This window comes from Lactuca virosa, chromosome 4 (genome assembly GCF_052849685.1).
Source record: "Lactuca virosa cultivar CGN04683 chromosome 4, Lactuca_virosa_CGN04683_v6, whole genome shotgun sequence".
In the NCBI taxonomy this organism is placed as follows: domain Eukaryota; kingdom Viridiplantae; phylum Streptophyta; class Magnoliopsida; order Asterales; family Asteraceae; genus Lactuca; species Lactuca virosa.
Window position 1 is genome coordinate 52,174,474 of NC_136429.1, and position 25,735 is coordinate 52,200,208.

The 25,735-nt window shown below is 40.7% G+C and overlaps 1 protein-coding gene across 1 annotated transcript; it reads right to left on the bottom strand.

Annotated features, from left to right (window-relative positions):
• Positions 1–21,644: 21,644 nt before the first annotated feature.
• On the bottom strand, positions 21,645–24,019 carry LOC145104445 (uncharacterized). Its single transcript, XM_079041693.1, has 3 exons — positions 23,338–24,019; positions 22,688–23,195; positions 21,645–21,957 (listed from the first exon to the last, which is right to left on the bottom strand). The coding sequence occupies exons 1-3, from the start codon at positions 24,017–24,019 to the stop codon at positions 21,645–21,647; spliced, it is 1,503 nt and encodes a 500-aa protein (XP_078897819.1).
• Between the last annotated feature and the right edge of the window lie 1,716 nt (positions 24,020–25,735).

The following is a 25,735-nucleotide window of genomic DNA, read 5'->3' on the forward strand; positions in this document are numbered from 1 at the left end:
TATGTAATATTTGGTAACTCTATATACCCTTTATGTATAAATTGGCTTGACTTGTATGGTAATACATAGAGGAGATTTATCAATTCTTATAATTTGGTAAAAAGTTTCATTCTTTTTTTATCTTTTTACTCTATTATGTTACTATCTTATATGTAATTTTTTTCTTTTCAAATCTTGTTTTGTTCGTTGTCATAAATTTAGTGATGTTACATTGCTACATTTTAGTCTAAAGATGTTCTTGATAATATATATATATATATATATATATATATATATATATATATATATGTTGGATTAAGTGTCTAAGCCCATAACTATAATTGGTATTAACTTGAATTGATAGTGACACAGTCTTTTTGGGTTGCCCTCAATGCTGTCAATTGGACATGATTATATTGGAGAGAATGTTGATTTATTATTTGATTAATAAATTGGAATAAATGATTTGTTAATATATTATGAGAATAATGTATTAATTATAAATCATAAAATTTAATTAATAATTGATCAGAAATTAGTCAGAATTAATTTTAGAATTAATTGGATTAATTAAATAGTGCAGGGACTGTTTCGTAATTTACTGATAGTTTAGGAAAAGCTCTAGAACCTCCTTAAGAGAGATTATACGAAATCTTCTAGCTAAGGCCTAAAAATTTCGTCCAAAGGCTCTTGGATGGAGGCATGTGGGCTGCTTGGTCACCAAGCAAAGGGATTAGGGTTTCCACCCTTAAACTCTAGCTTTGGCTCAAAGCTACCTTAGCTATATAAAGGGCCTTAAACCCTCACAATTTCATGACCTACTCCTTGAGAAGAGTTCTGGCCGAAAATCACCTCCTCCCTCTTCATAATCCTAAGTTGATTGCCTTGGGTGTGAACCATTAGAGGCGCGACACTTGTGGCGCTTGCTACCAAAGGTTTGGAAGAAGAAATTAAGGTTGTTTACTACAACAATCTTCAAGGTTGGTATTTCTTATTCTTATGATTTTGTTAGTTCATAAGAAAAGTTTTGTAGTCTAAGGTTCATAGTATGTTGCTTTACTTGAAAGACATAGATCAAACTAGGTTGCATGTGCCCTAATTAATTGAAATTGTTTTTGATTATTTTCTACTTATGGCATTGATCTTGTAACCCCAAAAACACATCAGTGGTATCAGATCCTAGGGTGTTATTTCATGTATTTGCACAATGGTGAATCATCAAAGAAACTTGTTTATGATTTATCGCAGCTCACGTCGTGAACTTGCATGCTCACGTCGTGAACACCATCCAGATCCGAAAATCTGGTGCTAATCTGCCTTAACAGCTTTTATATGATAAATACTTGCCTTATTTCATCCCCAAATCTGATTTTGGTGTATCTTGTATGATAAATTAAAAGCCTAGATGTTACGAGATTAGTATGTGACTTGATTTATTATTTTGTGATTAATATGATTGACTTTTTAACTGCTTAAATAATTAATTTGAAAATTAATGGAACTTAATAATAAAAGTCAAATAATATTTGGTTTATCTTAAATTTAAATTACATTAATTTTAAAATTTATTATAAACCCTAGTATTTTGAAAAGTTTAAAATACATCCTTGTGGATCTTATTATTAATTTAATTAATGTGATTAATTAAAAGATAATTAATAAATCCATAAATAGTTTGATCAGGGAGGCTCAGTTCGAGGGAGTTCGGAAAAAGAACTGGAAGAAAGAGAGGATCAGAGGTGAGATGGACAGACTTGTCTCGGATAGTCGTGGGTTGTTGACCTGGTGTAGTCGGTTATGGGTTCCGATGTCTTGTAGGGTAAGACAGATTGTGTTAGAGGAGGCTCATAAGTCTCACTTTTCTATTCATCTAGGGGTCACCAAGATGTATCGGGATTTGAGATTGAGTTATTGGTGGTCGTGTATGAAGAGAGAGATAGCATGGTATGTTGAGAGATGCATGACCTACAGAAAGGTCAAGGTTAAGCATCAGAGGCAGCATGGAAAGTTGCAGCCTCTGGAGGTTCCCATGTGGAAATGGGAGCAGATTTCGATGGATTTTATCACCAAGTTGCCAAAGACGGAAAATGTTTTTGATGCTATCTGGTTCATCGTGGATCGATTGACCAAGAGTGCTCACTTTTTAGCGATTTGGGAGAGTTCTTCGGCTGAAAAGTTGGCGGATGTGTATGTTCGCGAGATCGTTGCTCGCCATGGGGTCCCAGTCTCAATTGTTTCAGACCGTGATGTTCGGTTCACCTCCCGTTTCTGGCAGAAGTTCCACGAGGAACTGGGCACGAGATTTCATTTTAGCACTGCTTATCATCCGCAGACCGACAACTCCTTGAGGATATGTTTTGGGCCTGTGTTATGGATTTTGGTGGGAGTTGGGATTCCTACCTACCTCTTTCGGAGTTCTCCTACAACAACAGTTATCACTCCAGCATTGGTGCTCCGCCTTTCGAGCTCTTGTATGGGCGGAGATGTCGTACTCCGATTTGTTAGGGCGGGTTGGTCACAGGATTATGGGGCGGACTGAAGTGGTCCTTCAGACCATGGAGCTCATTCAGTAGATCAAGCAGAGGTTGTGGACCGCTCAGAGTCGGCAGAAGAGCTATGTCGACCGACGCCGATCCGAGTTGGAGTTTCAGGTCGCCGATATGGTATTACTGAAGGTCTCACCTTGGAAAGGTGTGATACACTTCAGGAACAGGGGGAAATTGTGTCCCCAGTATATTGGACCGTTTCGGGTGATTGTCAGGGTTTGGAAGGTTGCTTACAGGTTGGATCTACCTGATGAGCTCAGTCAGATTCACAACACTTTCCATGTTTCGCAGCTGTGAAAGTGCGTATTGGATGGGGATACAATGGTTTCCTTGGATGATATTCAGGTCGATGAGCGCATGAACTATGTTGAGAGGCCAGTGGCTATTGTGGAAAGAAAGATGAAGGTATTGTGCAACAAGGAAATACCTTTGGTCAGGGTGCAGTGGCGGCATCGGAGGGGCTCCGAGTGGACCTGGGAGCCAGAGGCTGAGATGTGGGAGCCTTATCCTGAGTTATTCATCGTAGCAGACTTCGAGGACGAAGTCTATATCAAGTAGGGGAGAATTGTAACATCCCAGTGTTCAGGTACTTCTAAATTCAACCATATAATCTTTTTATATCGCGTTTTGGTCCCTAAATGGAAGGAAGTGTCCATTGGAAGCCCTAGTGGCAAAATTGTAATTTTGGAGAAATGGGAGTACGCCATCTGTATGTGCGTACGCTTAGCGTACTAGGGTGCACCCTAGTACGCTAGGCGTACATCAACGTACACAGAGCGTACTCGCCAAGTGTGGAAACCCTAAATTTTAGGGTTAAGCCCCTATATAATCATCCTTATAGCCTCATTTCACTCACCTTTTCAGCCTCCACTCTCCATGAGACGTTTTTGCAAACCCTAGCCCTTGAGTGTGTGTTTTGAGCTTAAGTGTGTGTTCTTGGTGTGTTAAAGGAAGAAAGAGGATTCATTGAGGAGCCTTAGTGTGGAAGCAAGCTTGTAGATCTGAGATCTTTGCCTATTTGGGAAGCTCCAGAAGGTATAAAGCTTTGATCTTGACTTATATTTCCTTAAGATCTAGCCATGTGAAGTTTTATGGGTTTTTAGTCCCTTTTCTTGGACTTAATGAGTAAAAGCTACTCTAAGACCAAAGGAGTTGTCCTTTCAGAAGATTTGAGGTGCAATAAGTTGTAAAAATGCTACCTTGACTCATTTAGTGCTTGCGTGCAAGATATAGAGGTCTTAAGTGGTTAAGACAAACTAGGGTTTTGGTTTTGGGACTTATTAAGGCATGCATGACCATAAAGTTGGAAACTTTATGGTTAGGAGCACCTTTTTAGACTTGGATCTGGATTTGGACGTTTGGACTTGTTAAATTAAGCACTTAATGGAGGTTGTGCATGGCCACTGCGTACACTGGGCGTACCATGGCGTACATTGGGCGTAGGTGGTCAACTGCCCATTTTTGGTCAAGGGCAGAGTACGCGGGGTGTAGAGGCTGAGTACGTTGGACGTACTCAGCTGGGTTGACTTTTCTTTGACCGTTGACTTTCCATTGACTTTTGACCTAGTTTGACCCTAGGAGTATTTTGGGTATTTGTTATGAAGCCTAAGGTCGGGTCTTTCCCTGTGTATAGGTGATTTGTAGAGTGGACTCGCCGAGCGATATTCTTTTCTGCTATCTTTTCGGATTTGCGAGGTGAGTTTTCCTCACTGTACTTTTGGGTTGAAGGCACGAAGTTCGGCCCCTTTTGGATTGTTATCCTAGTTTATCGCATGCTTGTATGTCGTAATGATTTGTTATATCTGTATCCGGTATATAGGATGATGTTATGCTTAGTGATCTGTTAGATCCGTACGACTGTCTGTATATGCTAGCTAGGGTTTGATATGGTATATGTTAATATGTGCTGGTATGTTGGGTTGAGGCGGTCCTGCTATGTGCTCAAGGCCAAAAGACCCAGGGCGTCCTGGATAGACTGTAGGCCAGTGGGGCGTACCAGTCAGGCCTAAGGCCTGGAGAACATTCCAGATAGGCTAAAGGCCCGATGAGGCGTACCAGTCGTGTTGAAGGTTTTGTAAGCGTACCAGATAGATTGTAGACTGGTGGGGGGTTCCAGTCAGACTGAAGGCTCTGTATGCATGTTTTTTACTATTATTATTATGATTATATGTTGTGTTGGTACTTTGGGGAAAACTCATTAACCGTTGGCTTATAGTTTTGGGTTATGTTTCAGGTACTTCAAAGGATCGCGGGAAGGCGAAGGTGTGACCGTACACATCCTCATGTCTTGGACTTATGATTTTGAGAGACTCTGATATTGATAATGTTTTGAAACCTATATTATAAACAATTTATGATTTTGGGATGTTTTTTAAAAGTTTAAAATTTTCATGATTTTTATGGATGTTACACTTAATTTGTTTAAAATATGTTTTGTAGCAGCGAAGACATGCTCGATATCAAAAGGAAGCTATTGCGGAACTGGAAGCGGGAAAATGGATAAAAATCAAAGAAGTCTTAAAACTGGAAGCGGGAAAATGGATAAAAATCAAAGAAGTCTTAAAACTGGAAGACCACATCGTAGTTGCCTCAACACGACGTGGTGATGAGGGAAATCCCGATGGAATAGTCACATGTCGATTACGTATTTTTAATGAAGACCACGTCGTGGTGGCGGTCAGCCACGACGTGGTGGGCCAGATTCGGAAAATTATAAATATTGCGATTATTCTCTCAAACCTAACGAATGTTTGGAGTTTTAGTCGACTTTTGGAGATCATAGAAGTGTTGGAACACATAGGAAGCTCAGATTTCGATTCAGGTTTAGATTTTGAAGAGATTTTAGGCAAATTTATGGTGGTTGTCGAGGCCAACAAAATATATACCCTAAATTTTACACACTAAAATAGTGTATAGTGGTAAAGGGATCGTATCCACGGAGATTGGTTCAATTTAAATCTCTATGTAAATCACTTGTTCAAGTACTTGTAAAACAAAAGTAAAAGTAAAATGGGGGGGGGGGGTAGTTCTTTATGATTGTTTGACAAAATTAAAACTAGCTAGAATGTAAATATGACAAGTAAACAAGTAAAAGATTTGATTAAATTCAATGAAGTGAAATTGGTTGATTTTGGGTACACCACATGGATGACATGGTTGACTTATCATTAGACTAAATGGAACAATACTTGTGAATTAATTTAACTTGGCTATAGCAATCCATAAGCACAAATTACCTCAACCCTTCATTGTTATTAAAATGGCTAGAGGAGCTCTTAACACATTTCCTTAATTAAAGTCACAAAATCAATGAAGCATATAATTTTGTGAAAATCAATTAGCTTTAAGTTCTAAGAGTTACCAAGTCCAAAAGATAATCAAATGCTTACATTATCATTATGGAGGAAACATTTTCATGGTCTAAATGAAATGAAAACAAACATATAAACCATTTGTTGCTTACTAATTTGAGGGTCCATTACTTAACCAAGAAATTAGTCAACAAAAATAAGCCTTCATTCATCTAAGCTCATGATCAAAGATAAATAAACACAACAAGATGTTTAACTAGAAAACATTTCCACAAATTTCAACACAAGATAATAATAGTCTTCAAAACAACCAATCATCCATGGGATTAAACCCTAATCAACCAAATGAAAGTTTAGCCAAGCATGGCCAAAGTAAAAGAAATGCAATATAGTTTAGTGGTACCAAACATTGTTCTAGCTGCAAGATGGAAAGAAATTACACTAATCTTCAAAAATCTTCAAATCTTCCAAAGCCTTCTTGAGAGAAAATGGTGTGTGTTCTTCAAGTCATAATCCCCAACAATACCTCCAATCATCAGCAAAAAGGAGTTGGTTTCCGGATTCAAAAAGGGTGTCAAAAGCCACCTACCAACCTTCAACAAATAGGGTCAACAAGTCAAAACCTGGGATCATTTCACCACATTTCACGCGGACCGCGTATGGGTCCATGCAGACCGCGTGGGTCACGCTGAATGTGGGACTTGGGCCATTTAAAAATGCAATCTATCCCAATCTTCTCATTCACACTTCAGCCCACATGCATAACTCTTTAGAGCCCATTTGTGTCATTCCAAAGTCTCTAATGATTGATCCAATGCTCCTTCAATCCTCCTCAACTCAAGTCCTCGTCCAATATAAAATCCAACGCGCATCTCGCTTGTACTGACACCGAGCCCAATCGCCACACTTCAAGTTCACGAACAAATTGCAAGCCCCTAATAGTACCGCACTCCTTCCATACCTCCAATGACAAATAGTCTTCGATAAATCCTGCAAATAAGCTCAAAAGACTGGAAAGCACCCGGTAAAGGAGAAAAATAACAAAAAGAGAAAATATGCATGAAGATTAACTAAAATGAGATGGAATGTGCTAAAATAAACTATAAAAAGAAGTAAATAAAATGAAACTATCAAATCACCCCAAGCTTAAACCTTACTTGTCCTCAAGTAAGACAAGACTAAAATGAACTTGGGATGAACTATCCTAGAAAGAAAAAAGAATGAACATCTTAGGTGGAAATTCACAACACGCCCTTAAAATAAAAACATATAATCCATTTTTAGGGGTAAGAATCACTTTGAGGGACGAGCCTTTGTTACCTTTCTAGCAAGGGATACATGTTGATCAAGATGCAAACGAGCATGCATACTTCACTAGTATGGTTTATGTGACATTGTTTCGTGGTCCGATCTAGCCCACTAGCCATGAGAAAGTGTCCCTCGGTTAGAATGTTCCTCACTCCTCACAACTTCAACCCCACGTCAAGAAATAAAACCTAGAAAAAAGATAACTCGGGCCAAAAATGGCAAGGAGCGAGCTATGTACAAAAGTTGGCAAACTACAATCATCTAGAAGAGTAAGTGTTTCCACCAAAATATGATCCATGTGGAGCGAAGAGTCGAGCACGCGATGAATGAAGGGCGTCATCGTAATTGCCAACAAAAATGATATCTAACTAGAAAAACATCAAACTAGAAACTAATTACATGAGCTAGAATCCGAAAAACTAAACATTTACAAAAGCAAGCAAATGGATACAATTCTGTGGCCCGGCCTTCTTTTTTTTTTTTTTTAGACTCACTTTCTTGGTTTACCATAGGAGTTTTACAAGTAAAGCCTGAAAATAAAAATACAAAACTATATACAACTATAAGCAGAGTCTAAGTCTAACCCAAACAAGAGGTCAAATGAGCAAAACTATACTAAGGCTAATTCGAGATCAAGTGGGAAAAAATATGTCTAAATCATAAAGTAGTGAGATATGATGTGAATTGTAGCAGTTAGACACTAAGGATCTCAAAATAGCATAATCTAGTTTTTATTCCTTTATTTGGGGTTTGATTGTGGCTTGCAAGGAAAAATTCAGGTGAGGGACTGGTCGGCACAGGGCTAAGTTGTCCCCCTACTTATGCCACACTTAACATGGGTCGATTCATATGCACAACTACTTGCACTCTCTCCCCACGTATATATAAGAGAAGAAGCAACAACTGAAAGTCCCTAAGAGCGATTCTTATTTGTTATGTGAGTTTCCAAAAGAATTGTAATTAAGGTGCGTCGTGTCTTTCAAGTAAAGATGTTCGGAGATGAGAATAAAGAGGTAACAAAAATGCATGAATGTTTATGTCCTAAGTTAAATGTCATGCAGAAATAAAAAGTGAAAAAGAAGAAAATAAAATCTTTTTGGAGTTTTATATAAAAAAAATGAATGCAATTTATACTAAAATGCTATGCAACCTAATTAAAATGCATGATAAATTAAAAAGAAAAGGTAATACCCCACCCCAAGCTTAGAAATAATCATTGTCCTCAATGCTTGGGGCGAGGCGAAAGTACCTAAACCGGGGGATCGGGAGGAGGATATAGGTATTGGGGGTAGGGGTAAGGGTAAGGTGGAGGGGGATAAGGGTGGGTGGGTGGAGGGTATGGATAGGGAGGTGGAAGTGGGATGTTCTCGAAATGGTTTTGGGATTGGTGCCACCCCCACATATGGTGCATCTGTTGGGATATGATTTGGTTGGAGATGCAAAGAGTCTCGAACCGTTCGGCAAAATTGGGGGGAAACGGGTAATATTCGGGAGGTGCTTGGGGCTGAGTTTGCTGTGGACCATGGGTGGGCTCATCGTCGGGCTCGTCATCCACATGCATCGCGTCATCATCTTGATCCTGGAGCACCTCCTCATTGATTGACTGAGTGATGGTCCTCGCGAGTCTCCACTGAGTGCGATCGTGGAAGGTGAAGTTGATGACTCGAGGGTCGGGAAGAATGAGATATCCGACCCCTTGAGGACAATACCATGTGAAGTTGTTCCTGTTCCTGCGACGGATGTGGTGCATGTTTACGAGAGCGCGCTCATCCAAAAGATTTTTATTGTCGACAGGCTGGTATTCGTCTGGGAGTTCGATGTCAAGACCGCGAGCCAAAAGGGTGACAAATCCCCCAATGCAAATATCACCGGATGTTTTGGCTCTCATGAGTGCGCATTTATGGAAAAAGAACGAAGCAAAGTCCATGATTGGTGGGTTTTCACGTCGTGTCATGCACCAAAGGAAGAAAAGTTCGTATTTTGTGACTTGGCCGGCTTCTTTTCGGGCAAAAATAGTGCACACCAAGATGCGATGGGCAATACGGAGGCACGGGTGAATGATGGAGGTTGCCTTATCCCGACCGGCACATGAAAAAATACCCCCGGTGATCTCCGTCCAAAACGTCTTGTGGTTGAACTCGGCAGGCAAAACGTCGAAAATCGTGGATGTGCTCGAAGAAGGTAAGCCCAAGATGTCGTTTATTGTAGCAAAATCAATAAACCTTCGGTCCCCCAGAAGTTGGAATGCGGCTTTTTTTCTTTCGTTATCGAACCCGCAATCGCCCAGAAACTCTCTAGTAGGGAGCTCGTAAGTGTGCGCCATGAGATTGAGAAGGTTTTCCCACCCAATGTTACGGAACAATTGGGTGACCCCCTCAAGAACCCCTAATGAGATAAGCGTGGGTTTGCACACGAACTTGGTGGATGCAGCCTTTCTAGGCAAGCTCTTCGTGTAATTTTCGGCCGCCTTGACATCCCTAAATCTTCGAATATCGAGAGCATCATTTTAATTTCTATCCGGGGCTATGCCTCGGGCAGTAGTCGGGCGCTTCCTAGATGTGGACATGGCCTACCTGCACGAAAAATAACCACTACACGAACCACAATCTCAACAAACGATAATTCAATCTAAATCACCAACCGACTCCCTATGGACTTCTAAAGCAGTTCAACAATCAAAGCAAGAAATAATTCCTAACTCATTTGATGCAATAGCATATGAATTGTTGTTCAGAGACATGCATATTGTTCAATTAAAATAAAGGAAAGAAAGTACCCGTTTTTGTTGAAAGTTCAAAATTTGCGCGCGAAAAATCAGGATTTGAAAATCTTGCAACTCTCCACCCCAAGCTTTAAGCTTTGTTCAAAATCTCGTGAGGAGAACTTTACCGCGGAAACCCGAGGAATCCGGCAATGGCTTGAAATTCCGGCGAAATTTTCCGGCGAGTTTTGAGAAATATTTTTGGTGGGGTTTGTAGCCTTGTCCAAGGGGAGCACAATGGTGGTGTCGGAATCGCGAGAGGTGGCCGGAGTTGGCTGGAAAACGGCCGGAAAGTGGCGGTTGAGTGGTGGTGGTGCCCGGAGTTACAGCAATGGATCGGACCAGTTTTTTAGTGGGGTTTGTAGAGCTCGGAATTTGGTGAAGAATGGCGGTGGTCTCGCGGAATTCCGACCGGCAGTTTGACGGGAAACTGAGTTTTAGTGGTGGAGAAGGATGTGCTCTAATGGAGGTTAAGGGGAGAAGAATGGAGAAGAAGAAGGGGGAAGGAAGAAGGTCTGGCTGGAGTTGTAGGGGTTAAAATCGTAGTCAAACTTGGTCAAAAGCGGGTCAACGTTGGTCAACAACACACGCGGACGCGGACACGAGTACACGAGGTCCGCGTGAATAAACTTGAAACTATTCTGATCTGCATCATTTAAACGCGGACGAACTGAAGATGGTACGCGTTCCGTTTTAAAAACCCACGTGGACGGTGTTGCGAGTACATGCGGACCGCGTGATTAAGCCTGAATTCCTTCTGTCTTCCGAAAATGGACGCGGACAGTTTTGGCCACCACACGCGGACCATTTGTTTATTAACGTGGACAGGACCTGGAGTACACGTGGACCGCGTGAGTTATGTTGCCATTTTTCTTAATTTTTGCTCTTTGACCAATACGAACACCGGGCCTTCAAATCCAACATTCTTTTACCGCAAGAAGGAAGAAGAAGAGATGCTAAATGCAAAAATGGTCTATCTATGACATTTATTCGGAAATAGAAATGATGAAAACTTTAAGTTTTCCAAAAATTCCCCTCTTTAACGTCTTTGGCGAGACGTGCTTCTCTTTTGATTTCAGTACACCGGGGCATCCAATTGGATGACATCTAGGACATTTGCGTTAAAACCTTCATAAAAAGGCTTCAAACGGTGCCCATTGACTTTAAAGATTCGCCCCGTTTCTTCACTTCGGATCTCGACTTTTAACACAACAAACGGACCTATCCATCTTGACCTCAACTTTCCAGGAAATGATTTCAATCGCGAATGATAAAGCAAAACCATATGTCCCGGCTCGAAATTGTAAGTCCCTAATTTGCCTGTGTATCAATCAGATTCGTTTGATGGTGCGGAATCCCAATCAAACGGATGATGTCAGATCATAATAAGAAGAGAAGGAGAAGAAGAAGATGATGAATCTTGTATGTATTGATATGAATGAAGATCCGGATACAAGATTCACACACACTAACACACACTCTCTTTTCTCTCTCTCTAGAACACCTTCAAAAATACACACTTAAGCTCCTCTAGTGTTCATCCCTCTATTCCTCACACCCCTCACCCCTATATATACTCGACTGGGCCGCAAACTGGGTTTACGGCCGTAAACGGAGTTTACGGTCGTAAACACCCATTGGGCCGTAAACAGGGTTTACGGTCGTAAACCTGTTTACGGCCGTAAACAGGGTTTACGGCCGTAAACCTGTTTACGGCCGTAAACACTACCTGGCCGTAAACCTGACCGTAAACACATATAATATTACAGAAAATTACAATCAACTAGAAAAGCAAAGTATAAACCATATTTTTGACCCAACAATCTCCCCCTTGGTTTATAGCTTTCTTTTCTATTCTTAAATCACCCAACAAGCTCCCCTTTAGAAGTAGCTGGGTTTTCTTGTCAATCTTCATCAAGAGCTTGGCTTCAGCTTTAATCTTCAAATTCTTCACAACTTCAAGATGAACTTGATGAATCTTCAATGAATGACTTCATCTTGAGCAGTTGGGCATTTCTTCAAGATTTGGCTTTGAACGCACGTTGGGTGAGGAGGCTTGACGTACTGATTCTAGAAAAATAGCGCTTTCAGCTTGAGAATCTTCAGAGAGAACATCAGAGAGAACAAATCTTTTGGATCACTTCAGCAGGTTTAAGATAGCAACAGACTGATTGAGGAGGCTTCAAGGCAATCCGTCACATAATCTTCAATTGCAGCTTCACCTTGCTTCTGGGGTTGAAAGAATGAATGTCGAAAGAATAATCTTCATTTCTTGCTCCTTCGAATGAGAATTCTTCGATGCTCACGGATGAAACTTTGATTCAGAAATTTTCAACACAAACTCCATGAGTTTCATCTTCACCTGAATTCACTATTCAAGACAAAACAAAACTAAAAGAAAATTTTAGCACACAATGTTTTTGGATTTTTCATATTTTCTGAAAAAGAAATAAAACAGAAATAACACTATTTTTGGCTTTTTAAATTTTTTTTTTGATTTTTGTTTGGTTTTCAAAATTTTTAATTCTCCCCTAATATTTAAATTAGAAGAAACTTTGAACAAATTTAACAAAAATAAAATGATATCTAACTTTAAGAATGATTTGGGATCAAAGTTTTTAGACAGCCTTTATCCACTTTTCGGTACCTTTTATCTTCACGTATTTGTCTGGTCGATCGCCGGTATTGTGGTCCACTTAAACACGAAAAATTGTGACAATTTTAGGACATACTATTTGTTATAAGACAAGGTGAACCTAAGTTCCTAGATATTAAATCTGATCCTAAGTTCCTAGATACTATATCTTAAGGACCATTCAGCTGACGACGACCAGGGATATTGTTGTCCACCTAAATTGAGCAGCGAGATCTATAGACAATCTTTGAGTGTTCAATTTTAATTGTACTGGAACATGTTTCCCGCTTCCTGATATGCCCCAGTAATCAAGAACTTCCAGAGTACTCCTTACATCGGGTGAACAGACAATCATTAAGAGAGAGAATGGATTCAGATTATTATTAATTATAGTTCTTAGAGGGATTGAGAAGTAGAATGGTGCATATACTGTGTACCAGGTCGGATTATGAGTCACGCAAAGGAGACAGTATATGGCTAACAGATAGGAAGAGTTTCACAGAAATAATATGCAGAGAAATAGATTTGCATATGTTGCTGTCCAGGTCGGATCTCTTCCAATCACGCAAAGGATGCAACATATGACTGACAGATAGGAAGAGAAAGAAAACGATTTTCTACAGACCTAACTCATTGGAATTTACCAGTCGCCCCATCAATACCGGAATTAAGGACATAATCCGCACATCGAGGAAAAGTTAATCCATAGTTCCGGATACGAGTTCTTTAATATGACCAGTAGATTCCCATATATATCTCCCTGCTCAACCTATCCGAGCGTCGTACTGTCAGGCTAAACGGATCTAACTAGGTCAAGATTTGTCAAGTCTAAGAATTTCTTAAGTTCAACTATGCCTAGTCAAGTCCCCTTAGAATCTTTCGTGCCTACCAGCACATCAAACCCAGAGCATAGACCCTTCAACTTTGGGTACGTTACGCAGACTCAGATTGCCTGTTATCACTTGATAATATCACTTCCCATAACATCTCACTCAAACTCATTTCATTAACCAACATATTTTTGGATTTTTTGGATTTTCTAATGTTTTTGGATTTTGTTTAAAACTTTCTAATTTTTGTTTTGTTTTTATTTCTCCCCCTAAATTTGTGCATAGGAGAGAAACGAAAGTAAATGCGCAAATTTAAACTATCCTAAAACAAAAATTAGTCTTTAAAGCGAATCAGCTTAAGAAAAACTCAGGAGTATAGAGAGGAAAACTCAAACCGTAAGTCACCGATTGAATTTGCATCCAGAAGGTCTGAGAACAGCACGCATAATCTCAGAACATATCCGAAAATTCTTCATGTCATTAAGCACTAACCCCATGTGTGATCCCTTCTTTTCTTCCTTTCCCGCAAAGGACACATACTCCCAGACAATGTTCTGAGTGTTGTACAGTTGAGAGATGTCTCCTATCATGTGCCAGGAACAGCCATTACCAACAAACCGAAGTCTGATGATATGCCTCCATAGCTACTCCGACACAGAGCGGGATCAGTTGGTCTTTGGAACCCAGTCCATTTTGAAACTGGGTCGACCTTTGTCATCCTTGCACGGTACTCTCTCCCATGACATATCCTGTTTATCACAAACAGAAGATGAAGAAATATTAGAGTCATTAGTTGATTTGGGAGAGTGAGCCTTTGGAACCTATTTGTAGTTGGGTTTAACCCATTTCTTTTTCGATCTGATGGGTGGCTCAGTACTTGCTTTTGATCTTGATGTCGGCCGTTGAGATGACTTTGATTTTGACTTCACGGGAGCATCTCTTGGATTTGGCTTCTTGGCCGACATTTCCTTCTTGCCCTTGGGAGTTGGATTCTTGGCCTTTTGCGCGTTCCAGTCATCATGGTCTGAACGTGACCTTGAGGGGTTTCTTTTGGAGTATCTCCCTCTTGGCGCGTTCTGCCAGCCTTGTGCGTAGTAAGGAACGTATGCGCGATTTGGACAGTTTCTGGTAATGTGTCCAGGTGTTCCACAGTGAAAACATGTCTTTTTCTTCACTGTGAAGTTGTTTCTTCCTGCCCCTGGTGGCGTATCCATGCCTTGTCTCTTGCTTTTCCCACACGCACAACTACAGCAGGCACTCTGTTTCACTGGAATTGGTGGCCTGTATTTCTGAACAACAGGTTGATCAGAAGCAACTGAGTTCGAAGCAACAGATTCAGGGCTCAAGGAGATGTTGGTTTGTTCAATGGTGTTCTCCTTGTTCTCATCCTCTACTACTTTACCTGCACATGTAACAGAAACATCAGGAGCATCAGGATTATCAACATTAATAATGCCTCCTGATACAAAACCAGCTGGTTTGCCATATTGAAGATGTGCCTCCCTGTCAATTTCTTCCTGTGTCGAAGGGATGGATGTGTAGTTATGATTGAAAGGTGGAGGAACACTATCATACCCTAGACCCTTGTTTTGATTATCTTTGAATTTTAATTGGGTTTCAAATAAGGAGTCGACTGTCTTACTTGACGCAGTATAATTTTTGAAACTAACATCAGTTTTTCCACACTTAATTTTCAAGGCGTCAAGTTCTTCGGTTACAGCATCAAGTTGTCTCTTAATATAGTCATAATTTTCACACTTGTTGCTGAATTCTTCCTGAAGCTTCCTAAAGTCCTTTATTTTTGTTTCTAACTGGGCCTTTAGGGGTTTCTGTCCTTTCCTGAGTTGATAACCTTCATATCTCAGGTCCTCAACTTCTCTTTTTAATAAATCATTATGTTCACGAAGAAGTTTAATCGTGGCTTCACATGATTGAGAACATGAAACTTCACATGATTGAGAACAAGAAACTTCATTGACCGGAAGGTTTGTGGAACTCATTATTTTTCGACAATTCAAAGCGTCAAGTTCTTCAATTACAGCAGCAAGACTAAGACGATTGAGATCTTTTGTCTTCTTGATGTCAGCCACGTTCATATCCCATGATTTCGGAAGTGCATTCAATAGCTTTTTGTTTATCTCAGATTTGGTCAAGAAGATCCCAGCTATATTCATCTCAGTAGTGAGTGTGGTAAAACGCTGCAACTGAGCTTCCAGGGTTTCTCCAGGGATATAATCGAACATGTTGAAATTTTGTCTTAACATCTCCTGACAACTCTCTTTCATGTCTTCAATTCCCTCGTAAACTTCAAAAACTATTAAAAGCACAACTAGAACTTAAAAGTCAAACTTAAATTTAAAAAAAAAAAACCCTTTGACTATAAACTTCAAAAGTCAACCTTAAAAGTCAAATTTAAAAGTCAAACTCAAAAGTCAAACTTGAAAAGTCAAACTTAAAAGTCAAACCGAAAATCTAAATTTGAAAATTTAAAAGTCAAACAAGAAGGTCAAAGTTTAAAGTCAAAGGTCAAACTTTAAAGTCAAAGTCAAAACTTTAAGTAAAAAGTCAAAAATAAAAGTCAAAATTTAAAAACTAAAATTTTTGGTTGAAAATGGAATTTAAAATGAAAAGAAATTGAATTTTGGGATGAATTTGTCAAATTGCGAAACTTGGATGCGAGAATGAGATGTTAAGTTAAAATTTCGAGAGATTGAAACAAATGATCTGTTGGTCGAGTTGGCTAAACGCGCTGTGGCAATGACCTAGAGGTCCCGGGTTCGATCCCCGGCACCCCAAACTTCGCGTCCCTTTTTATTGAAGCGCGCCTGAATCCCACTGATGCTGCCGAGCCGAGCCGATCCGTCCTCCAAGCCGCGATCCACCAAGCCGTATTCCGAGCCGAGCCGCAGACGATTCGAGCCGTAAACCGCCGAGCCGAGTACTCCGAGCCGCAAGCCGCCGACCGTAAACTCCGGCGACCGTAAACACGTTTACGGCCGTAAACTCCGGACCGTAAACTTCGGAAAACCCTAGCCGCAGCCGCCGCCGACCGTAAACACTTCGGAAATCGCTGTTCTTGACGAAAAACAGCGTTTTTGCCCCTTTTTGCTCCAAAACTCGATCAAAAACTCGTTTTTAAGAAAAACGCGAAGAAGAAACCCCCCTTATTTTGCCAAGATCTATCCAAAAACGCAGGAATTTTTCAAAAATAAGATCAAATAAGCTCCAGATCTGACAAAAATTGATTGATACAACCAAGCTCTGATACCAATTGTAAGTCCCTAATTTGCCTGTGTATCAATCAGATCCGTTTGATGGTGCGGAATCCCAATCAAACGGATGATGTCAGATCACAATAAGAAGAGAAGGAGAAGAAGAAGATGATGAATCTTGTATGTATTGATATGAATGAAGATCCGGATACAAGATTCACACACACTAACACACACTCTCTTTTCTCTCTCTCTAGAACACCTTCAAAAATACACACTTAAGCTCCTCTAGTGTTCATCCCTCTATTCCTCACACCCCTCACCCCTATATATACTCGACTGGGCCGCAAACTGGGTTTACGGCCGTAAACGGAGTTTACGGTCGTAAACACCCATTGGGCCGTAAACAGGGTTTACGGTCGTAAACCTGTTTACGGCCGTAAACACTACCTGGCCGTAAACCTGACCGTAAACACATATAATATTACAGAAAATTACAATCAACTAGAAAAGCAAAGTATAAACCATATTTTTGACCCAACAGAAATGCTTGCGGGTAATGGACTTGTCATGGAAAAGCTTTGTTCTCTCCTTGTAAATTATTGAGTTTTCATAGGAGTCATTTCTCAACTCCTCCAACTCTTGAAGTTGAAGCTTCCTTTGCCTACCCGCCTCATCAATATTGTAATTACATTGCTTGACCGCCCAAAATGCACGGTGCTCTAATTCGACGGGTAGATGACATGGCTTTCCAAAAACCAACCTAAAGGGCGACATTCCTATCGAGGTCTTGTAAGCGGTCCGATAGGCCCATAAGGCACCATCAAGCCTTAAAATCCAATCTTTCCTTGAGGGATTTACCGTCTTCTCAAGAATACTCTTCACCTCGCGATTCGAAACTTCCGCTTGACCGTTTGTTTGAGGGTGGTAGGTGGTAGAGACACAATGGGTCACATTGTACTTTCTCAACAAAGCCTCCATCATCTTGTTGCAAAAATGTGTCCCTCTATCACTGATCAAGGCCCTAGGCACACCAAATCTCACAAAAACATTAGACTTCAAAAACTCGATAACCGTTTTGGCATCATCCGATCGTGTAGATTTGGCTTCAACCCACTTAGAAACATAGTCAACCGCGAGCAAGATGTAAACGTTGCCAAACGAAACGGGAAATGGGCCCATGAGATCAATCCCCCATACGTCAAAAACTTCATAAACGAGGATTGGATTTTGTGGCATTTGATTTTTATGTGAAATATTTCCCGTCCTTTGGCACCATTCACAACTTTTGCAAAACAAGTAACAATCGCGTGACATGGTTGGCCAAAATAGTCCACACTCAAGGACCTTTCTCAAGGTCCGGCTAGGTCCGAAGTGTCCCCCACAAGCAAGTTCATGAAAAAATTGTAAAATGGATTGATGCTCTTGTTGGGGCACACATTGCCTAAAAATTTGATCGGGACAATGTTTCCACAAATAAGGTTCATCCCACACATAGTATTTTGCATCACTTTTTAGTTTATCTTTTTGAGCACGTGAAAATGTGTCGGGATACCTCTTTGTGACCAAAAAGTTAACGATATCGGCATACCAAGGAGTAGATTGAGTAAGGGAAAAGAGATGCTCATCCGAAAACTCGTCCCTCAACGGGAAAGGAGTTTCATTTGAAGTGATCCGGCTTAGGTGGTCGGCAACAAGGTTCTCGCATCCACTCTTGTCCCGAATCTCCAAGTCAAATGCTTGTAACAATAAAATCCATCGGATGAGTCTAGGCTTTGCATCTTTCTTCGCCATCAAGTACTTAAGAGCTGCGTGATCCGAATACACAATGACCTTGTGTGACATCCCCAAATTCACGGCCAGAAAAGACCGGTTTAATTTATGCTTTTGAAATAATTTCAGAGTAATCATTTGATTAAAAGTGTTGCGGAATTTGTTCCCAGAAAAACATGATAAATATGTTATCAAATCATTTCCGAAGAAATGTATTTTTATTCACTTAACCCATTGGGATGTCCTTGTCAATACAAAAACATAAGCATAAACAAAACTTACATACATTTACACTAGTGATCTACTTCTCTTTTAATCTCTCAGTGTAAAGCAACTTCGTATCGATACCTGTGATACAAATAAACTGAGTGGGTCAGGCTTGGGAGCCTGGTGAGCATATAGGGTTTTCAACCCACAATAAATAATTTATTATGCTTAAACATCAACAATCAACCCAATTACCCAATCCCCATTGTCTTATTTATTTCTTAAGGATTTACCCTAAGAATCAACTATCACTCATTCCTAAGGATTCATCCTAAGGAGTAGGCACGAAGTCCATCGCTGCCCAAGGTTTATATTACAAGCACTAACAACGTCGATCCCCACATACTGATCCTATACAGTGATCTTACTAGATCTAGCCTAAAGGATCGATATGAACAACTATCACTCATTCCTAAGGATTCATCCTAAGGAGTAGGCACGAAGTCCATCGCTGCCCAAGGTTTATACTACAAGCACTAACAACGTCGATCCCCACATACTGATCCTATACAGTGATCTTACTAGATCTAGCCTAAAGGATCGATATGAACAACCAACTAACGAAACTGCTTCGGAAATCCCCTAGCAGCAACAAGGATCGATAAATATATCGAATGAATGGAATAAGTTTAACCACGAACCTTTGTTCGTAAAAGAAAGAACCACAAGACAATTAAGTCAGGGGTAGTTATCAATGCCTAGGTTGTGGTCTGAATATCGTGAGGTATGTAGCCCCAGACGCACCCTATCCAGCATCGAACTTTGCCTAGGCTGTGGTCTGAATATCGTGAGGTATATAACCCCCAGACGCACCCTATCCGGCAATGGAAACGCTGACTAATGCCTAGGCTATGGTCTGAACCCCCAGACTCACCCCTATCCAGCATTGGAAATGGAAACACTGACTAATGCCTAGGCTGTGGTCTGAACCCCCAGACTCACCCCTATCCAGCATTGGAAATGAAAACACTGACTAATGCCTAGGCTGTGGTCTGAACCCCCAGACTCACCCCTATCCGGCATCGGAAATGAAAACACTGACTAATGCCTAGGCTGTGGTCTGAACCCCCAGACTCACCCCTATCCGGCATTGGAAATGAAAATACTGACTCATGAAGCTCGTCCGATCACTTCACAAAAGAAACGAAGACTCCAAAGCTCTTCAAAATAAAAGCATAGGGAAAATACTAATAAAGTACTCCTGTACGCTCCCGTACCCCGACACGTAATAGTGTCAAAAAGAAGAACTAACGGATGGACACATAGTTCATAAACACCTAATGAACATATAGTTCGAGAACACCTTATGAACATATAGTTCAAACATATCTACCGATTATAAGTCTGCTAACGTTCCACTGGACTATCTAAAATAGATTGTGGCCGTTGTCTATACTCTGCTAGATGAATAGATCATCTTAAACATCGGTACCTCTCATCACTTTTATTTCATCACACATCATCTAATTCATCTACCCATGTTTTACCCAACATATTTGTAGATAAAAATACATATACAGTTTAAAACTTGTATAAAACATCTATTCAACAGTCACATTAATTAAACAATTAATATAATTACACATAGCACGTATTTTAAGGAAAATACTTCATATATATGTGTAAGGTGAAAGTGACTATACACTCACTTGATTTAACGATAACCGGGCAGCACTTTGTTGCCTAAAACGATCGTTTCTAATAAAACCGGGAGTTTTATTGAGAAACCGGGCTCTGCAAAAGGTCGGGCTTCAAAACCGAAAAGATAAATTTTTCTGGGCTTCTCGGGCACTCCGGGACGTGTTCCGGGGGTTGGAAATGATATCGGGGCTTCGGGGGAAGTCAAAATGCTAAAAATATGAGTTTAGGGGTGAAAAAGGGCAATTTCCTAAAATTACCCAGGAAGGCTCGCAACCTTCTATTTATAGGCGAGGTTCGGTGGTCGGTCGAGAAGGCGAGTCAGCAGCGAGGACACGCGGCTCAGTCTTCGCGAGGGCAGGTGGCTCTGACAGATGGCGCGCATGCGAGGTGCCAGCGCTTCGGACGAGCCTCGTCACCGGGTGACTAAGCTGCTTCGGACACGGGGGTGCACACGCGTCGGATGTGCGAGGGCCGAGACTTCGGTCAAATCCGGAAGCGACACGCCTCGCCAGCTGGTCGAATGACTCATCAACTTCGGACACGTGGCACGCTACGAGCGAAGGTGACGTGGCCGAAGCCACCTATGCGAAATTTCTCGATTTTTGTGCAAAAACTTATAAAATCCATAACTTTCGCATACGAGCTCCGTTTTTGACGTTCTCTACATGCACGCGTAAGTAAAATTACGCTCTACAACTTTCGTTTAGACTTCGTCAGCTAATTTTGACTTTAATTTTTATATTATTATTTTCAACAGACCGGGACAGGAAATCCGTTAAAAATTCATAACTTCTTCATCCGACGTCAGTTTTCGTCAGGCTTTTTACCGTTGTGCTACTATTTACGAGACCTTCGATTTTCGTTTAGGTCGTGTCGGCTAAAAATCACTCGATCTAAAATTCAAGTTTTTAGCTGTCTACTGCTAAGCTGAAACTTAGAAAAATCATAACTTCCTCATACGAAGTCAGATTTTGGCGTTCTTTTTATTGAACTTCTCGGTTTAACGAATACTACGACTTTCATTTAAATCACTAAGGTTAAAAAGTAGTTTATCAAAAACTCACTTTTTATGACATTCGGCCCCGTGCCGGTTTTGTCACGAAACTTCGATAGGTCATAACTTCTTCGTTATAACTCGGATTTTGGCACTCTTTATATATCCGTAATCCTTGTCACGACCACTACAACTTTCTTAATAAATATCGGCTTTATCTAATATTTATTTTTGACGCTCATTTTTATTCTTAATTAATTAAACCCTAATAATTAAGTATAAAACACATAATTTTCACATAATTCCTTTTCATTTCTTCTAATTGAGTTACAAAGGTTAACCTAGACTATTATGTCAATATTAATGTCTATCCTAGAAACACGGGCATTACACCTTGGTACCAAGTAGGTATTGTCTAAATTTCTCCAAGGCGAACACTATGGCCAATAGCTCCTTCTCCGTAGTAGAGTAGTTGCTTTGAGCATTGTCTGGTGTTCTCGATGCATAGTAGATCACATGGGAGGCTCGTCCATTCTTTTGACCCAAAACGTCGCCTATTGCATAGTTGCTTGCATGACACATGATCTCAACGGGGAGATCCCAATTTGGTGCTTGCATGAATGATGGGGGCGGATGTAAGCAACTCTTTGAGCTTGTCGAAAGCTTCTTTGCACGCCTCATTGAACTAGAAATCAACATCCTTTTGCAAGAGTTGGCACATTGGTCTTGTTATCTTCGAAAAATCTTTGATGAATCTCCGGTAGAAACCTGCATGGCCCAAAAAAGAACGAACTTCCCGAACACAAGTCGGGTAAGGTAAGCTTTGAATAACATCTATCTTGGCCTTATCTACCTCAATTCCTTTCTTTGACACAATATGACCCAAAATGAGACCTTGACTCACCATAAAATGACATTTTTCAAAATTTAAAACCAAATTTGTTTCAATACATCTTTTCAAAATTTTGGTGAGATTGGTCAAACACTCTTGAAAGGAATTTCCATATACCATAAAATCATCCATAAAAACCTCAATGGTGTTTTCAACATATTCGGAAAAGATACTAACCATGCAACGTTGGAAAGTGGCCGGGGCGTTACATAATCCGAATGGCATTCTCCGGTATGCAAAAGTGCCAAATGGACATGTAAATGTTGTCTTTTCTTGGTCTTCCGGTGCCACCGGGATTTGGTGAAAACCGGAGTACCCGTCTAGACAACAATAATGTGATTTCCCGGCCAACCTTTCTAACATTTGGTCAATGAAAGGTAATGGGAAGTGATCTTTTCTTGTGCTTGTATTGAGTTTGCGGTAGTCAATACATACTCTCCACCCGTTTTGCACACGGGTGGGTACCATCATACATTTGTTGTTCTCGACCACCGTGATCCTCGTCTTCTTTGGAACGACTTGGACCGGGCTCACCCACTTGCTATCCGAGATTGGATAGATCATTACCGCATCTAAGAGCTTCAAAATCTCTTTCTTGACCACTTCCATCATTAGCGGATTCAACCTTCTTTGCGCGTCTCTACTTGGCTTGCATTCATCCTCCATTAAGATCTTGTGCATACAAGTGGAGGGACTCAACCCTTTTATATCCGCAATCGTCCATCCCATGGCTTCTTTATGCTCCTTCAACACCTTGAGGAGTTGCTCTTCTTCATATTCGGTTAAGTGAGTTGAAATGATGACCGGAAGAGTCTCGTTGTTTCCTAAGTACGCATACTTCAAATGTTGAGGAAGGACCTTCAATTCTAATTCTGGTGGTTGAACAAGGGAGGGTGGCAATCTTGTGTGAGTTTGAGGTAATTCAATTTGCTTCACACTAAATTGAGTGGTCTTCTTGATCTCCAAATTGTTAACCAATCTTTCAACTTCGGGGTCTAGTGAGTAGAGCTTCAACTTCTTGGCTAATTCCACAATCAAACCCTTTGCTCAAAACCATCTCCAACACATCACCATTAGACAACTCGAACAACTCTTGGGTTAATGGTTCAAAAACATCAACAAAACACAAGGACGAAACATCACTAGGATATCTCATAGCATCATAAATGTTAAAACTTATTGTTTCACCATCAAACTCCATTTTTAAGCTTCTCGCATACACATTGATCTTTGTTCTAGCCGTCTTCAAAAATGGTCTCCCAAGTAAAATTATACCCGACTTTGAGGACACTTGTTCATCTAGATCAATCACATAGATATCCGCCGGGAAGACCAATTGGTTTACTTGCACTAGGACATCTTCCAAAACACCTCTAGGAAAGACACTTGATTTATCCGCAAGAGAGATTATGACACTGGTTTCACTTAAAGGTCCAACATTCAATGATTCATACACCGAATAGGTCATGACATTAATAGAAGCACCAAGGTCAAGCATGGCACTACTAAAAGTGACATCTCCTATCTTGCAAGGAATGGTAAACATTCCCGGATCTTTGCACTTGGGTGGAAGCTTCCTTTGTAAAACCGTGGATACGTTTTCATTCATCGATATTTTCTCATTTCCCTTAAACTTCCTCTTGTTGGTACAAAGTTCTTTCAAAAACTTTGCATATCTCAGGATTTGCTTGATTGCATCAAGTAGAGGGATGTTTACTTCCACCTTTCGGAAGGTGTCCAAAATCTCTTTCTCCTCCATTTTCTTCTTCGAAGTTGCAAGTCGGGAGGGGAATGGCGGTTGAGTGGCTATTGGAGTCACTAGAGGGGTTGTCTTCTTTGGGGATCCGGCTTGTGCATCATTCTTGACCATAGGTTCTTCAATGGGAATGACTTATGTTTCTTCCTCTTCATCCCTTGGCTTCTTCTTTGAACTACTTTCCCCAGCTTGTTTGCCACTTCTCAAAGTCACCACATTGACATTTGGGTTCTTTTCGGTTTGGGAAGGGAGTTTACCACGGGACTCCAAGTTGCTTATGGATGTGACTATATCTCTCATTTGTGCTTCAAGGTTGGAGATACTAGTCCTTGTCTCTTTTTGGAATTGTTGGGTACTAGTGGCTAGGGATTTGACAATGTCTTCGAGAGACATTCTGGAGCTACTTGGTTGGGATTGAGGGGGTTGTTGATGATGATGTGGAGGATGTGGTTTGGGTTGATAATGTGGTTGTGGATGTTGGCAGTGAGGTTGTGGTGGTGGATAGGATGGTCTAACCAATGCATTTTGAGGCAATGGTCTTGGGTTGTAGCTCATGTTGGGATTTGGCTTCCAACTCGAATTATATGCATTTTGATAACCGGATGGCTTGTTGTGGTAGTTTTGGAATTCTCATGTGGCATTTACATGTTCCGCATCTTCTTGAAGAATGGGGGACATATCTGTAGGATGTCCCATTGTTGCACATATTCCACAAACCATCACTTGTGGAGTTTGTCCCATGGCTAGCTTTTGGAAAACGGAGGTTAGATCTTTGATTTGAGACTCGAGGTTCGATGATCCCACTTCATTGACTTTGTGTTGTGTGTCTCTTTTCATATCTTGGCGCGGGCCAAAATGTTGAGAATTCGCGGCTATGGTGTTGAAAAGTTGTCTTGTTTGTTGTGGAGTTTTACTAAAGACATCACCACCACTTGAGGCATCAACTAGTCTTCACTCCATTGGCAACAATCCCTCATAGAAGTGTTGAATGAGGAGTTGTTCCGGAATTTGGTGTTGTGGGCAACTATAACACAAAGTGTTGAATCTCTCCCAATAATCATGAAAAGTCTCATTTTGACCTTAGCGAATTCCACAAATCTCATTTCTAAGACTTGAGACTCTTGAAGCAGGATAGAAATTAATCAAGAAAAGCTCTTGCCATGTCGGTCCATGAGTTGATCGACCCCGGGGGAAGATAGAATAACCAATCCTTTGCTCTATCGACCAATGAAAAGGGGAATGCCCTTAGCTTGATTTGGTCATCAGTTGACCATTGTGGCTTCTTGCTGGTGCAAATAATGTGGAACATCTTCAAATGCTATCTTCATTCCCCAATCCATGAAAAGTTGGGAGGTGATGGACTAAACTTGACTTCAATTCCGAACCTCCTTCTAAAACCGGGTAATTGATACCGGTTGGAGTTTGTGTAACATCGGTTTCCATCATTTGCCTCAAAGTCCTTTCAGGAGCTTCTCCTCCGTCCGCCATTGCAATTGGTTCAATAATGGGTGGGTTTTGTTGTAGAGGTGGTGTTTCAGGAATTTCTTGGCGAGGGTCGGGACTAGAATCGGGTTCCGTATCAGTCGATGAAGCGGGTTCAACCTCCGGATCCCCGTGAGGATTAGAAGTTTGACCACGTTCAATTCGCTTTTCCTTCGCCAAACGCCTTGCTTCTTTTTCAATTTCTGGGTTGTAAATCAAGTCACCTGTACGCTGAGATCTGGGCATAGAGAAACAAATTGATTAAAAATAAACCAATCCTCGGCAACGGCGCCAAAATTTGGTGGTTGTCGAGGCCAACAAAATATATACCCCAAATTTTACACACTA